Below are 17,959 nucleotides of genomic sequence, written 5' to 3' on the forward strand. Positions count from 1 at the left end.
CCAGAGCGATTTCTGGTAAGAAAATGCCTCTTCTCAGAATAGGATACAACAAAACAAATCTTACCCAAAGTTTGCCTTTCATTCTCAATGTCGTTACTTAGGTTATCCTCAGAGATGTTATCACTTATATCACTGGCATATGAGTCATCATCCGATACCTGGCGGGAAGGAAACAACATACATTTATATATATATAAATAAGTTTGTAATATGCTACTCCTGACAACTGTTATGATCATTTGCGAAATTAATGGAAGAAAGATCTGTATTATTTGCACTGTTTCTGTGTTGTTAGGCTTGCCTGTTGCTTCTATACAATACAAATAGGTGTGCAGATCAAAGATCCATCACTAAAAAGTTTTCATAAATCACTACTAAATTATTTTATTGAAGGCAAAGCTTGTTTTCTTTGATCCTGAAAATTTAGAGGCCTTTCTTGAAATCTGGTCTTATTCCAAAAAGTTGATTTCATGAAACAGAAAAAGTTTAAAATTGCATGCTGCAAAGTAGCATCTGCCATAGGTCAACCTACAAGTGCCGCAAGAAAAAAAAAAGTACAAATGCACAATCGTTTGATAACATTTCTTGCAGCTCTTGTAGGACGAGACTCAAGACAGATGCTGCAAAACTACATTCCTTATACTTTCTATATTAAAATCAGGCGTGCAAGCTACATTGCCTGTTTTCCCTCTTCAGCCACCTCCCTTATACTTTATTTTTTTTAAGAGTAGCAAACAATTCAAAGTATGTGACTTTGAAATCCTCCAAAAATATTTCATTTGTGGTAGATCAGCAAGTTTGCAATTACCATGCAGAAAGATAAAAGGTTAAATATGTTGAAATAAGCTACATCAGAGAGATATAGTCCGATATTTGTGCTCAGACCTCGTTTTCTGAAGAACTTGCAGACAGAAGGACTTCTTGAGCATCAAAAAACTCTGAGATCGAGTCCGTGACAGACAGCCTACTTTCATTGGAGAGCTGGTGAACCAGGCTTCGACTTCCTTCTCTTGCATTTTCCTGTTTAAAATAAACGGCTTTTAGGGAAAAGTATGGTAATTAGCAATGTGCACATGCAGGTACAAACCAACAGATACACGACTCAGAGAGAGGGCTTTAAATGTTGCCACAGATGAACGCATGCACCCTGCACAGTTTACGGTAGGAAGCATGCATTGCAGAGAGGGGACAAGCTACGAAGTGCAGAAGAAGAATCAGACACACAAATGACAAAGTGAAGCTCAGTAATGTGTATTTTGCAGAATTAGTTACTGCTCTTGCATATGCATTCCCCCCCCCCCCGCCAAGAACAGCTGTTAAAGTGTTACAACAGTCAAGTGATATGTTTAGCTAAATGTATGTACGTACATAGCTTCCCCATGAAAGGAAAGCAACTACAAAAACTCCCTGTTTATTGATGTGGACACAACAGCAAATGGGGACAGACATATGCATGGAATTAAGCAGCAGGCCACAACTTTTATTAAACTTTAACACCGGGGAGGGGCACTAGCCAACCATCACCCTGACTCTCCTATAACAGGCACTTAATTGGTTCCAGTGCAGGGGTTACAGGGCTCCTTACCATATAACCCACAATGCGGGGTGGCTCTCTCCTCAGCCTACCTTCCCCCTTTCCCCCCCCCCCGCCCAGGAGGCAGCTCTCTGAGTCCTAGCAGCCTCCATACCACAAGGAGGAGGGACTTTGCAGCAAGGTGGGGACCTCAGCCCACAAGGCCCAGGTGGTCTCACCCTATTACATGAACCCAAGCTCCATCACCAAAATCCCAGGACCTTTACCTCTGGGAACATTTTATTTTATTCTCAAGTGCACTAGAAACCAGCCACAGGGGGCGCCAGCAACTAGCCCTACCCAGTCACGCAGCCTGCTATCACAACCGCTGCCCAATCCATGCTTGCACATGTTGTAGCCATATGTCAGCGTCTCCACCTGGCAGATCTAGGCCATCATCTCCAAAAACTTCTGGCCGATTGTAATGGATGTGACACTAAATGTAACAGACTCTCCCCTAGCCTCTGCAAATTAGTCATTTATTTCCGCCTAAGCCTTGTTTAAACACAAAATGTTCAGTGCATTGGCATACAAAGATTTACAGGAGCCAAAAAGTATTCTAATTGAAGGTCTTTCTTTCCTAGCTCTCTTTCGGCTGCTAGGCCACTTATGCAGCGGTAGTACTACACCCAGTCTTCATGTGCAGCACCCCGTTAATGAAGAATATCATATTACCAAGGCTACTTAAAGGAAATAGCCTTTGCTGTGGGATTCATAGCAGAATTTATACATTATAATAGGGATTTGATTGTCTTGTACCACAGCAAGTCTTAAACAGTCTTTGTGTACTTGGCACAGTGACGCTATTGGCAGGCTAGCGATGGCAGGAGAAGCACCAAGAGACTCATTATTTTAGACTATTTACTGGGTATAGAGAGGGAAAAGAAGTGGGTAGGAACAAGTGTCCTTGTTCTCAGCACCTCCACAGCTATTGGGGAGAAGGACAAAGTGGCTCGCTGAGCATGTTACTGCCCTCAAGTTTCATTCTGCATATACCCATGATTATTGTAAGATCCAATATAGTAGAACCTACTTAACTAACTGGTAGCCTAATAAATGGCTGCCCCCGCTTACATAACTGTCAGGAAATACACCCAGTGCAATGAGTGTTAGTGACTGAGCACAAGATAAATAGCACACATCTTCCCCTTATTCCATCATCCAGGGCCGAGCTGTGTTGTAAGTATCTACCACCTTCGTCTGATCAAGGCAACACCAATGTTCAACACCAATGATTACCACCTTCTTTGATGCAATTCAACCATTGCTTCCTCAGTCTCTTTTCCTACTTCCCTCTCCTGCTATGCTATCTTCGCTGGGTCCTCTTCATTCACCATCAATATGTATCCAAACCAGCAAAGTTGTGCTCCCTGGATTCTGTCAGCCACATCACAGACTTTGTGAAATGAAAGCATTAGGATAGAAGTCACTCTCTCTTTGTGTGACTCTTTATTGCGTGAAAATATCTCATTTCAAAACACCTGTAGCAATTGACCCTGTCATCTCTTTACAACCCATGCTTCTGAATCATGTAGCACTGCACGGCACACCACTGTTCTATACAATTAGGCTTTAGTCTCAGTGGCATGTGCTTGTCATTCACGAGCCAGCACTCTCCAGTCTGGACTGTATCTCACGTTCAAGCTTGCCATCTCCTGTAACACAGCCGCCAAAGTACTTGAATTGGCCAGTTTGGTTTAATGGTACTCCATTAAACTCTATATCCAGTTTCCCTGTGGCACTTTATGGATCCAAGTAACTTCAGTCTTAGGCATGGGATGGAAGTGAGCATGACTGCTTAGCTGGTCATACCAGCGGTTTACTATTTCCCCGTGGTCTTATTTTGAGGACGCCCTTATTGATGCATCATTTGCATAAAGTAGCTTCTCACCTTTTCCCACTGGGATGCTTTTGCTGATGTAGTCCATGAATATGGTAAACACGAGCAGACTGAGGGGTCAACCCCCGATGCAGTCCAACTTTCACTTCAAAAGGAGCTTGTTCCAAAACATGTTTGGATCATCATGCATGCACCATAGTTATTAAATTATCAGAAACTCCATATTTCCTCAGCACTGGTACGAGCATCGTTCTGTCCACTTTATCAGGTGCCTTTTCTAGGTCTATAGATGCCCAGAAGCGATCCTGTTGGTACTCTGGCCCCTTCTCTATCACTTGTGGAATGACAAACATGGCATCTGTGGTTCCTCATCCTTTCCTAAAGCTGAACTGTCCTTGTATGAGGATGGCTTCCACCACTCTCCTAATCCTAGCATCTAAGATATGCTCCAGTACCTTCATCCCATGCAGCAGTAACTTTAATCCATAATAGTTTCCACATTCACAGATGCTTCCCTTCTTATGTACTGGGATCAAGATAGACTTGCACCAATCTTGGGGGAAATCTCGTGTCTTCCCAGACTGTTTTAGCCACTCTGCTCATCTATTTTATGCCTCTCTCTAACCCAAGATTTTCACCAGGTCCACAGTCACCTCATCAGATCCCACTGCTTTACCGTTCTTTATTTTCTGGACTGCATTTCTCACCTCTTCCTCCGTTATGTCAGGCTCAGGCACCACGTTAGGCTCACATATGGGCAACTCCACCTGAAAGCGGGTTGCCTCATTTCAGAAAGACTCAGTATTGTTTCCACCTCTCCTTTGCCTGTTCAGGTGTTACTAGCAGTCTCCCATAGTCATCATTTACAAATGGTGTTGCAGCACCATCCTCCTTCCCTCTGAATCTCATTTTTGCAATGCTACAATAGTCCTTTTGCCAGCCAACTGCAGGTAGTTTACAAGCTCATTTTACAGGCTGTCTAGGGCACAGTCTTTGGCCTTCACTGCCTGCTTGGCAGCTTGCTTTGCTTCTCTGTATTCACTTTCATTTGCACTCAGTGGATTCGTTTCTTTTTCTTTATGCACCATTTTCTTATTTCGGATTGCTACCTACACTTCAGGAGTCCACCACCACTTCTCTTTCTCCCTTTTTCCCTTCCCCGCACCTCATCTTCATTGTCCACCTCCACAATCCATGTTCTTTTGAGGTGGTTCCACTCCTCTTTGGATGATGCCAAATCTATTTCCAGCTACCAACCCTGTACTGCTTGCCCAAACTTCACCACTATACTCCATTAACTCCCCATACTTACTTAGTTTATTTTGAGCTGATCCTCCTTTTGAGGATAAAAAGCACCGACTAGCCCAGTGTTATCTGCAGACATATTTGCAATAGTTTCCAGGGGTCTGACAGCATGAAGTTTTCATTCTGCAGCTTCCCTGTTTTGTTCTAATAATCAAATCTCTTACATTTAATAGACTGTTTTAGTGCTTTATATTTTTTAAGCAATGCATTAAGAACGTGAAGTGCACTAGTGCCACATATCCATAATGTTCTGATGAATTTGGAGGATTGCTTAATTGAGGTGTGTTGCCACGGGAGCTTATGCCAGTCAATAAGATTCTACTGTACTAGAAAATTCTGTACAATATCAGTGAACTAACATACCAAAAACAGCACAGATTTTACTTATACAATTGGGATAAATAGGAAAAAAAGGGTATAACTTCACAATAGTTAAAGCTTCATAATCTTCTCCTTTGTCAGGAGGTGGAAGGTATCTAATAATCAATGTCTTACAGGAAGACTAGGATAACTGTTGTTCCTGGGACTGCGTATATGACTGGAAACAATATTAAAAAGCAACAATATGAACTAATTAGTCCCATCTGAGAATATGGTAGTTTCTTACAATTTACTATGTTGGAGTTTTATTTTCTCTTTTTTACTTTATTGCTCATCTTGGAGTCTTATGAAGTAAAGTCATGAGCTGCTATATGGACAAACTAAACTTTTACCCTAAACCTTGAGGAACTAGGTCCCCCCCCCCCCACTGATTTGATTTCTACAGGATCTATCGTCATAATTTGTTACCAAAGTGCCAGGATTATACTGGAGAGTGTAGAGAGCATAGAGAAGCTGTCACTGAGTCAAAACCCAGTGACACCATACAGTCCAAGTAAAAATAAGTGGCACATTTCTGGAGTACACCTCTACCGTGATATAACACTGTCCTCGGCCGTACCACGTTAGACCAAAAGTCCATCTAGCCCAGTATCTGTCTACCGACAGTGGCCAATGCCAGGTGCCCTAGAGGAAGTGAACCTAACAGGCAATGATCAAGTGATCACTCTCCTGCCATCCATCTCCATCCTCTGACAAATAGAGGCTAGGGACACCATTCTTTACCCGTCCTGGCTAGTAGCCATTTATGGATTTAAAAAATTCATGGTGGTTATCCAGTTTTCTTTTAAACACTGTTATAGTCCTAGCCTTCACAACCTCCTCAGGTAAGGAGTTCCACAAGTTGACTGTGTGCTGCGTGAAGAATTTTATATACCTCTATCATATCCCCCCTTAGTCTCCTCTTTACCAAGCTGAAGAGTCCTAGCCTCTTTAACCTTTCCTCATATGGGACCCTCTCCAAACCCCTAATCATTTTAGTTGCCCTTTTCTGAACCTTTTCTAGTGCTAGAATATCTTTTTTGAGGTGAGACGACCACATCTGTACACAGTATTCGAGATGTGGGCGTACCATGGATTTATATAAGGGCAATAATATATTCTCAGTCTTATTCTCTATTCCCTTTTTAATGATTCCTAACATCCTGTTTGCTTTTTTGACCACCTCTGCACACTGTGTGGACGGACATCTTCAGAGAACTATCCATGATGACTCCAAGATCTTTTTCCTTACTCGTTGTAGCTCGTTACTGCATTATAGGTGAAACCACGTTATATCGAACTTGCTTTGATCTGCTGGAGTGTGCAGCCCCGCCCCCCTGAAGCACTGCTTTACCATGTTGTATCCAAATTCGTGTTATATCAGGGTAGAGGTGTATAACCATGGCTAGAGTGCAACTGAAGCTTAAGTAAGACATCCTGCCAATTTCTGGCATCAAGATAGTTAGGATGAATAAAGTTGCCCATGCTGTGAAAATTCAATACTTTTCAGCATGATAATATCAATTAGCACCCTCCAAATAAATTAGATTTACCCTGAAAAGCTTCTAAGGAAGCTTAGAATGGCAAAGTAATAATATCCTTGAGTGCACTTAAAACCAAATTTTGTACAGTGGCCCTTTCTCACCACTCCCACTGCTCTAGAGTTCACTGTTCTAACAGTGTCTTCCAGAACACATTTCACTAGACTGAAACAGGTCCAGTGTAAGTGCCTTGCTCCTTGAGCTAACTAGGATAAAGCCTGAGCCAAGTTATGGATAGTTTGTGAATGAAACATTGTTTGGTTTTTTTTCTTATTTATGTATTTAGGCATCTATTGCATGGTATATACATTGCTTCAGCACCGACCCATTGTCATGGCAAGGCCTTTTACGTATTAAGAAGAAAATCTTTTCAAGACTAAGAGTTGGTCTGAGATAAGCGACTATCCAGAAGAGCTATTATACATTTTTGAAACACTGTTCAAATCCTCAGGGGGATAAAAAGCAAAGGCCACTAGCACAATCAATTACACTTTAAAATCTACAAGTGTGACCAAAATCCAGCTCAAACAGTACATTATACCAAGACAATTGAACCGACTGAATGATGAAATAAATGTCTTTAAAAAAAAGAAGAGGAAATACATACATTACAGAGGACATGAAACAAAATGCAATCTCCCATTCAACTTCTAATGAAACATTTACTATATAACCACTACAGAAATTTCTTTGATTTAACATTTAGGAAATCCACCAGAAACAGAACATGCACACATGCGCACACTATTTCCTTCAAGGGGTAACATTTTGATTTATAAGTCACATTTGAGACATGTAGGGGACATCCTAGCTACATACAAGGAAAACTAAATTGCTACAACTGCTCAAATATTTCATGTTTTTTTAAAGAATGACCTATTTTTGCATGTTATTAGCACTTTTTTAAAGATATAACTAGCCCTTAATGAAACACCCTGGCAGCTGATGTTCTGTACTAACAAGGAGTCAAACCAAATTCAATAGAACAAAATACATCCAAAGCACAATACTTAATGTATTTTACAGTAAAGTTACCCTTCCCCTTCTAAAATTATTTGGATTCTGTGTTAAAGCTGCTATACAGGTACCAGTAGCAACTAGGGAACATGAGATTGATCAAGGAAAACAGACAGCTTTGAGAGAAAATAATGCCAGATAGAATGATGGGGTGACTTTGCTCATGCCTAAGGCAAGGGGGAAACAACAGAAGGAGAACAAAGGACCTGCCACCAAAAAGCAATGGAAGTGTTTAGGAAAACTGTTCTAAATTAATACTGCACAATACAACACCATGTGAGCCACACACATGAGGGAAGAGGAGCTCCTTTTGCTAATACAACTCACTGTATGGGGAACAAAGGAACGGGACAGTACACAGCTATGCAACAGGCTAAGTATAAGGGTTTGCAGCAAAAGACACCACTGAAACAGGAAATCCATACCCACCTTCACCAAATCGGGACTTGATTTTGCATTAGCTGCTGAATCAAGGAGCATAGACTCGGCATGTATTCTGCGTAACCGGTCTTTAAGATCTGTGTTTTGTGCTATGGCCTGGAACATTTAACAAAAAATATGGGGCTATAAAGTTTTCTTAGCTAATGTAGACAGTGGCTTCATTGTGTAAAAGGGGCAGAAGAAAACTTTGAATGAAGCAGAAAAAAGAAAGTCACTAGATACATGACCTGTTCTTGATCCTGCATTTAGTAGATCACAAATGCTTCAGACATCGCTCCTCTCTCAAGCACGAGTTTTTTGGTGTTTTTTTTTTTTGGGGGGGGGGGGGGGGGGAAAGGAGAATTAAAAGAAACCGAATGGGGAGATGGGAAATCTTAGGCCACCAGAGGCTATATGCTGGTTTTTAAAAGTTTAGATGTTATTTTATGGGTTATTTTTCCCTTTGAGGTCTCTTCCTCTATCCCCCCTCTACAACCTATCCTCTCTAATCACGCACTGTTAACTCAAACTATTTTCCCCAGAACTATAAAGCTGTGTGATTAGAAACATACATTTCCCTTTCAGCCCGACATAAAACACTTCCCTTCACTTGCCACTGCATCACTGACAGCGCATCCAGACTACTGGCACTTTTCCTAAAAGTCAACCTCAGAGCAGCCAAACAGTTGACTTTGCTCCTATAAAACTGCCCCAAATCAGCTTCCTTCTGCTGCATCTCATCCTGTGGGTTATAAAAACTACGCTACTTGGGCAGGGATGGAGCAAGCAGCGTTACAGAGCACAGGACAGCCCTTATGCACCAGAGCCCAAGCGTTTCTCCAAGAAAGAACTCTAGTGATGGCAGAGGGACAGTTCCATTGGCAGCATGGCTGGAACACTGGGGAACAGAAGTGAAAGTGAGGAAAGGCACTTTTCATATTTTAACACCTAAATTCAACAACATTAGGTTTTGTTCATGTAGTTTGCGCAAGATCAAACAGGATGATGAAGTGAATGGGAGTAGCTCTGTCTTCCTCAAACTGAGAAAGATACTGTGACTTTGTTTAGTGCAATTATTTTATTACCAAACATTTTGAAAATATATATATATATATATATATATATATATATATATATATATATATATATATACACACATACATACACACACACACACACACACACACACACAGTATTTCATTTTTGAAATTAGTTTTCACTAACAGTTAAAACACAAATTTCTCCATAACAGTGATAATGGAATGCCCCATTCTATACTCCATTTCAGAAGCAGATCTCTTCAAATAAATAAATAATAATGCAAAGGTGATCTATTATCCAAAGGGATCTGAAAAGAAACTGCTTATATAGCATGATAACACTATCAAATGGGAATGTTTTCTTTACATTTAAAGATGAGTTGGTAGTTTTTAACTACTGAAGTAAAACAGAAGGGGAGGCTAGTTCACTTGTTTCAGTCAGGATGCCTCAAACAAACAAACAAACAAACAAAAACAAAAAACCCTTATACCAGGTGCCTAAGACCCTGACAAGTATGAAATGGTGAGGGAATAAACAAGTTGAGTTATTAATTTTAGGAAGGAAACATTAAAAGGTTTGCAGAGGCAGTGTGAAACATTTCCTTCCTGATATTTACACTTCTGGTAATAGAGCCTTCATTAGTCATGACTTCTGAGTGTGTGCTTTCACTGCAGAAACTGGATGCCATTGAAACTCAATACCTGGCAACCACACCTTTTGGCCATGGCCCTGGTTAGCTCCCAAATGAGTGCTTTTGAAGCTGAACTTACAAAAAGCTTTAAACAACTTCACTAATAAACTTAATAACTGGAAATAAAAACTTTCCCTTAAACGGCACATAGAACATTTAAATAACTAACTACACTGCTACCACAATATAACGCCACCTGATATAACGCGGTAAAGCAGCGCTCTGGGGGGGGGGGCTGCACACTCCGGTGGATCAAAGCAAGTTCAGTATAACACGGTTTCACCTATAACACAGTAAGATTTTTTGGCTCCCAAGGACGGCGTTATATCGAGGTAGGTGGTGTATATAAAATTGGTTTTGAGGGGTTTCAATGGGTTTATCAATGCCGGATAAAATGTGAAGTCTACAGTGTAATCTAAGTGGGTGTGACTAGTGGACACACCATTCCCCAGAAAGGAAGTTTTCAGTCAAGAACATTCAGTTCTAGTTCTTAGCATTTCCACTAGCCCTGACCTGTCTGGGGAGTAATAAACTAAGTAATAAGATAGAGCAGGCTCAGATAACAAAAGCATATATTCTATATATTAGTGCAACCCAAAAAATAAAGTCATTTTAAGGAGCATATGTATGGACTGCCTCTTGGACACACTCACTTTCAAAATGTGGAAGACTGTATATCAGCTGCATAATGTGTGGTGAATGTAGACATGGATAGCTAGGTGGCCTCTGCATATATGTGATGTTGCCTGAGACCTCCCAACCCCGGTGGCTGATACTTACCTGGTTTAATGGTTGTGATCGTTTTGGGAACTGGATTCACAGAGATGATTGCAATGGTGTATAAAAGAAGCTTCCATCATCACAGATACCAACATTTTGAGAGATGTCTGACAACTGATCTTTTGGGGAAGCTGAATGATCTGATTCTGGAGTCTGATTAACCCTTCCTCTCTTGGTCTGTAAGTATTATGAGGCCTCCTGTGGTGTCTATTTCCATTCTGAGGCTGGATAGTCTTTTAGTGTCCTGTCTTCAGGTTTGTGTGGATACAGTACTCCAAGGGAACAATTAAGGCTTTGGCTGTTGGTTCCCTAGATTCTTGAACAGATTTGGTTCATCCTGAAATTGATAGAGCAGGGGCCTGACAATGTCAGCTTAATAATGACTGCCACCAGTACTTAATTTGTAATGAAAGAGGTGCTGGGGCTCAAGCAAGTTTTTTATATTCATAACTAATTCAGCATACTGAGGTGTGCCGGGATGCTGCCATGCAAAAATTCATTACTGTCTGCCCCTCAGTAGCTTCATGAAGCCTTTGGGGTTTTGTACAGGTATAGGTCTAATCTGTATGAGAAACAGAATCTCAATGACCTCCCTGAAAACTGGAAATGCTTCTGCCAGGTCCCCTGGAGCAAGGTAATAGTCCCTTGGGATTCTGCAGTTACTGCTGATCTTGCAGTTTCCTATTTTGAATCTGGATTTCTTTATCCACTTAATAAAGGTATTGGGGGTTTAGTATAACCATCACTCTCCTGGGTCTATTCCCATATGAAGAAGGTGGAGCAGTGCCAGGAGACTCTTCTGATCAGATGGATTCTATGGCCTGAGAGGAGTAGAGGCCATCTATCTTTTGGAAAGTTTGATGTTTGTCAGGGCTGAATGAAGTATGGAGAGGGAGCTGGGAGGAGGTCTAGCACATATCCTTGCCACAATATCTCTAAGACCCAGGTGTTTATTGTTGAGGCTGTCCAGCTGGATCACAAAGAGAAATACCCTCAATTCTGTGTTTAACCTCAGTCATATTCTCCAGTTACTGTGCAGCATTTTTTAGTCAGCAGGAGGAGGGGGAAAGACCGCATCAGCCTCTGGTGTTCTTGTTCCAGGATTTTCATTATTGGATACCAAACATTTTCTGGGGGAATCTCTGCTAGGAATACAGCCAAAGGACTGCTTTCTATAACTAGGTTTGAAATATTTCCTTTGTCAAATTATTCTAAGAGCCAAGGGTCATTTGCATGTTTCTATATTCCCTGCCAACACTTTCTCCAGTGTTTCCTGGAGATAGCTGGCTCTTTCCAGTATCTCATCCAGGAACAGGTGCAGCTGAATTCCTGACAACCCTATTATGGAAATGACCACCAGGCAAACCACCTTTCATCTGCAAGCTTACAGGAATAATGATTGGCTTTTTCAGTGAGTCTCTGATGTCCATGGTCTCAGCCACAGTAGCCTCCCCTAACCACTGTTTTGCAGACCACAGCCCTGGGGGTGAAAAACGCTGCATATATTTAGTGTCTTATGAAAAAATTTGGACACTGACATTATCCATAGAAAGGCAAAAAAATCATCTGGGTTGATGAGAGGTCTGTATTTTTTAGATGATTTCACCAGTACACCACCACTCTTGCAAAGCAAGTAGATGTCAGTATTTGATGATGAAGGCCTCAGAGTCCCTAAAAAGCATATTTTCAGTTCTTGCGTGTGTATGTTTACTAGAAAGAAAAATCACCTTCTGATGGGAGCACCATGGCCCCAGCTACGGAAACCATCACTGAGTCTTCTTTCAGGATCTGGACCAGATTTTTTCTCCCCTTGATCTTGGATTTCAGAAACCTCCCTTGTTTACTCATCTCCTTCCTTTCCCACCAAGAAATTCCTTCTCTGATCTATTCATGATTGGGGGGGGGGGGGTTGGGAAGAAATGGAGGAGGGAAGACAGCACAGACACCACCAAGAATCAACAAGTTTGAATTCAGAAGGTAGATATTTATCTTTCCCCTTCAACTGGCTGGATATACAGCACTAGCTATTACTAGTCTAGAGTGTCACATAAGCAAGGGACAGGAAGAAAAAGAACTGACACCGTAGCTATATATCCTCTTCCTGATTTTCATGGTCTGCTGCAGAACGTCGTCCTTCCTGTAGCGTTCAGCCCAAGGAGAGGGATTTCTCTTTGATTATTTGCTCTTCTTGGTTTGTTTGTGAAGGACAGGATTATTGCCTTCTCAGCAAAAGAGAGTACCTTTTGTTTGCGAGCGGAGTGCCTTTTACAGGATTTAAGGTAGGAGTGAGTTTGTCTTTCAGCCTCCCTCTCTCCAGAGCCAGGAAGAAAGAAGTAGAAGTGATTTCTCTCTCTTTAAATCTATCTGATCACCTTCAGAGCCTATGACTCTGAGCACTTAGCTCATGCTGTCCAGAAATCCCTTTAAACATCTTGGTAAGGACTGTGGGGATTTTGGCTGGTGCTCTCTTTAGAAGGAAGCAGGTCTTAGCCAGGAAGAGTTTTGGTACTTGGATCATAACTGTTGCGCTCTTGATGTGTACATCCACCCTTCCAAATGCCTGCAAAGGAAGCACCTGGCTTCTTCCTGAACATTCCCTGCTGCATGGGATGATCAGGTTACTGCTGTAGCATCACTTCCTCTGGCTTTACAGGCTGAGAACAAGTCTCTCAGTGGATTCTGAGCTGTGGAGTGTGGAACTTCAGACGGAGCACTCTTTTCGGTGCGGTGTTCCTTTTTTTAGCCCTGTTACGCAACAGCAGGGGATGGGAGCTGGTAGAGAGGGTTTCACAGGGAAATCCAAGAGGAAGCAGCTGAAGATCAATATTTAGCCTTTTGGGAAAAGGTTACACACTCAACTGACTGTTCACTCTGCGCAGCGAGCCTAAACTAAGCATTCCCCCCCACACCTTACAGATTTTAAAGTAGTAAGAAAATAATTCTGGACAAAGACAGCTTGTACAGCTGTGACCTATCTAGCTGTCAGAAGCAGGCCTCATGGGAGCCAAACAGAAAGGTGTGGTCAAATGAACACAGCTGGCATGCAAGAAGCTTCAGCTGCCTCTGGTTTCTGTGGAGAGAGGAAGCAGCTAAAAGTTGGACTAGTAGAGATGCTATGAGCTAGAAATTCTTTCCATAAACAGAGATTCTGGAATGTGAATGGTAGTTATCACCTATGCGAACTCTAGCTGTGCACCCAGTTCTATCAGTTCACCCACGCAGAGTCACCACTGCCTCTATCTAGACTACAATTTAGAAGAGTGGTAATGACAACTCTCCCTTCTCTGAAGATCAACCACTGCGAATCTCAGGAGTTTGATCAACAGTCTTGGGAGTGGGAATCTCAAAATCAATCTCAAAGTGACTGCTTGAGACTAGGCTGGTGCCAGTCCAGAGGTTGTATTTTATAGCAGCCTCTTCTTCACCAGAATCCAGTGAAGAAAGTTGATCAATGCAAAATTATAAACAAGCATTAGAGAAAGCAGAACTACTGTTTTTAGTTGCATTTCAATTCGTTTAGCAGGAGCAGCCAAAGGCTTCAGCCAGCCAAGAAATGACTTTAGGCCAAAGCATGTTGTGCAATGCCTGACTGCTGTAATACAAACCTCCCCACACCTTGGTGGTAAAAATAAAATAGAGTCTGCTCTCTGACCGTTCTGTTTATAATGCCACATGGCTTCCTAATTTCACAGCTAGGATTATGAATAATTTCACAGCTATGATCAATCGGGTTATGCAGTTTCCAACAGCCATTTATATTGTTAGTATAATATGAAGCACCAAATTAGAGAAAACAGTAACTCTGGATCACTCTCAAACAGCAGCTCTGATTCAACAGAATATTTCCAATACTTCATCTATCAATAGTGTATTTTATTAACTCTTCACAGTAATGTCCTGTTGATTTGAGGGCACATCCACACCTCCAAGATTTGGAATAAATGGATTATATGAAACACCAAATATATAGTTTGTTTGCTTTAGTATTAATAAGATACAAATATAACCCAAGATACTGAAGAATGAGAGATCTTATGAACAGTTATAACCAATCCCTCTGAATTTCACTGAGCTCGACATATTACTTACGGATGATAAGGCATTCTTCAACCCAGCTATTTGTGCAGATGGAGATGAGGCTGCATCATGTTCCAGCAGTTGCTTCAGTTTCTCTCTTTCAACTGAGATTGTACTAAAAGCCGACTTTAAGGTGAAGTAAGCTAAAAATAATTTTTTTTAAAAAACAGACAGTTAGAAAAAATGCCACCAGTTGTATAGCAAGTTGTGAAACATTTCAATGCAGCCTAATATACAGTGACAAACAAGACTTGTGGGGACAGAGCACTAAAGATAGGCAATGTTACCCAAGGTTAAGACCTGGTTTTTTACTAGGAAAAATGCTTATTATTAAGGCTCTACTTGAATTGGATGATTGTCAAATAATTGCTGCTGAGTTACGGACAAGACATAGAAAAAGTAAAGTAATAATGGACCTTTATTAATTGTGGTAATTTGGAAAAAACAGAGAAGACTTTTTTTTTTTAAGAAAAAATTTGCTGGAACAATAAAAATCCTCAAATGTTATGTTATGCCTGCTAATTTTTTTTGATAACCAGACATTTTGCTGCAACTATATTACAGTCAATGCATGGGGTTGACAATGGGAGCCTTGGCCGTCAGCTGCCTGGGATGGCCGGGGTTCCCGCCATCAGCCAGCTGGCTGGCAAAATTGCCTGGGTAGAAGCCTAATATTGAAGGATCTGCAACTTCCACAATATTGCAAATTAAGTATTTATTAGATGACAAATGCTCTGTGCTCCTGTATTTTCAGAGTCAAAGTGTTATGATTCTTTATTATAAATGGTAGCATTGTAACTGCCAGTACTACATTAACTTGCTTCCCTTTCTCAGTATGGATTTAGTCTCCAAACACTTGAGGATCTATCCTACGTTCCTTGAAGAAGTAACATTTCCAGTGAAAATTCAAGGAGACACACTAACCTGGGCTAATTGATTCACAGGGGAAACAATCCAACTGTGGACAGGCTATTAGTTTGTTCATGAACGGGGCTCTGTGGTGTTGGGCCATGCTGTATTTATCGGTGTGGGGATATTTCAATTTCAGTTACAAGAACTAAATGGACCAAACTACAAGATATTGAATTTGTTTAGTAGGTAACTTGCATGCTATGCAAACTTCACACTTCTATTTCCATTCCTACCCCTGTGTTGCTAACCTCAAGTGTTCACAAATCATGAGCAGGCCCCAAAATTGAATGAGATCAGCTTAACAAGCATAAGACTTCAAGTAGTAATACATTTTGGAATCCTTTTATTTGCCTTCTGTTTGAGGGTACACGGGTTAATTTTTTTCAAGCTTCTTTTCAACCGCATTGGCTAGAAACTTGTTAAAAACACTGCATGAGAATTACAGCATTCATTTGACTCCAGGAGCTGGGGATTTATGGTAGGACCAAATTTCATGAGACTTGCAACAAAAGTGTAAGAGTTGGCAACACTGCATTCACGTGCTCACAGAGGAGGTGGGGGCCTAAGATTTGAGAGAAGTGAGGATGACAGAGCCAAAGGAAAAGATAAATGGAGAGGAAAGAAACTAGCTCTATCAAGGGTACGTCACCACTGCAGAGTCAGCGTGGGCAATCGGCACCCGGGTCAGCCTAGCTCAGGTGAGAGTGGTCACATTGCAAAGTTGTACTTAAGTTACTGAGTCAAGACTGGTGCTGCACTCATCTGTATGCATCACTAGGACTTCTGGGCACACATCCCATGGTTCTGAGCACTGCAGTACATTAAACTGCTCAGTGAATTGTAGGAGAACTTGTCTGTCCTTCTGGGCATATAGGGTGGGGGCGGGGGGAGAAACTGTGGGAGGCATTGGAGAAAAATCAGTTCCTGACTGGCTTAGCCTGTGTCCTCACTGAAAAGTGGACAGGTTACCATCCCAAGTGAAAGCTTAACCCAGGCCTATACCACTGGCTGGACCAGTTAGCTGGTGGTATAAAACACCAACTCAGATCAGGGGTGTGGATGGGAGAGATGTTGGGGCAACACATAAGTAAGAGCCCAGGTTTACACTGCAGTGAAAAAAATAGCTCTAAAAAGGGCTTGATCATAAAAGGGGATGGACATTCACAATTCCCAGTGACCATCAAAAAAGAATGCTGTACGCTCAGCCCCTACTGGGAGGAAACCTACAGTGCTGTCCAGCCAGCTCTGTCTATGCTGTCAGTGCGTTTTTTGAGTTAAAACCAAGGGATCAGACTCAGGTACTGGGTCCAAGAGACTTGCACTCAAGATTTACAAAAGGGACTAATGGTTTTAGGTGCCTAACTTGAAAAATCTTTGCCTATAGTTACGACGTAGAGAAGATACCCTAGTCATAATTCTAATTACTTTGTGTGTCATATGCAGTGCAAAGCCTATGGAAGCCATTTATGAAATGCCACTCGTAATTTTACAGTGGTAAGAGCAGAGGAATAACTTATCACATGGAAAGAAATGGAATGTAGTGTTCTAACAGCACTGTGCAAAATCTGATTTCCAACCCCCATGAGATATACCAGAGCAATCTTCTTAGCATATGCGCAGTGTGCCTGAGATGATTCTGTTTGATGTTAAAAATCCTTTCCTCCACTCAAAACATTATTTTCCTATTGCAGAAGTATAGATGAGGCAGTGTGAAATAAAGCAGCATTAACATAAGTGTTATATACCCTTCATAAAAAAGGGTATTAAATGACACTGAGCCAACAATCACTCCAGCAAAAAAAAAAAAAAAAAAAAAAAGCAGGTCTAGCAATTGGGTTTCTAGCATAAAGCCTATAGCCATGATGCATATTTTTATTTCTAAGAGGGCAATATTTCTGCCCCGATTATCTCAAGGAAGAAGATTCTTAAAACATCTTATTTGGTGCTACTGCATTTTAAAAAAACATATCTAATTTTGACCCCATTTGATTTTGCAAAGCTCAATGGTGAGAGAGAGTTCACTTATGTAAGTACAGTATCTAAAACATACCTCCACCACAGGGGAAAAACAAACGAGGAATGTTTATAACATTGCAGCATGGCCAGGGAAAAGGGGGTTTTCTGTGAGATGTCCTTATTAATGGTGGAACACTTCAAAAAAAGTTATTTAATTTCCTGTTCATAAAAGCCTGCCAGATATTTACAAAGACTTTCCTTACCCTCCGCCAAATAAAAAGATACTGCTAGGGTTGTGACGGTAGATGGGAGGGAGAGAGAGACTGGCTATTTCATGTTAGCAAAGTATAGCTATGGAAAAGAGTTTTTGCAGAGAAGGTTGTTCAGTGGCAGCTTGAGCTAGCCCTCTGGTTGCTTACCATGAAATTTTACTCTTCTGTATTCAC

At 41.3% G+C, this 17,959-nt stretch overlaps 1 protein-coding gene across 4 annotated transcripts in view; it reads right to left on the reverse strand.

Moving 5' to 3' along the window:
* The window catches only part of OSBPL3 (oxysterol binding protein like 3), a 130,367-nt gene that overhangs the window by 31,817 nt on the left and 80,591 nt on the right, over window positions 1–17,959 (reverse strand). For 3 of the 4 annotated variants that reach the window (XM_039524730.1, XM_039524729.1, XM_039524732.1), the window contains 4 exons: window positions 14,658–14,788; window positions 8,066–8,173; window positions 886–1,020; window positions 65–158 (listed from right to left, as the gene is read on the reverse strand). In XM_039524730.1, the coding sequence (XP_039380664.1) occupies window positions 65–158; window positions 886–1,020; window positions 8,066–8,173; window positions 14,658–14,788 (468 nt within the window). The remainder of the gene's footprint in view (window positions 1–64; window positions 159–885; window positions 1,021–8,065; window positions 8,174–14,657; window positions 14,789–17,959) is intronic. The other variant, XM_039524731.1, reaches the window with a different exon arrangement.

This window comes from Mauremys reevesii, linkage group 2 (genome assembly GCF_016161935.1).
Source record: "Mauremys reevesii isolate NIE-2019 linkage group 2, ASM1616193v1, whole genome shotgun sequence".
In the NCBI taxonomy this organism is placed as follows: domain Eukaryota; kingdom Metazoa; phylum Chordata; order Testudines; family Geoemydidae; genus Mauremys; species Mauremys reevesii.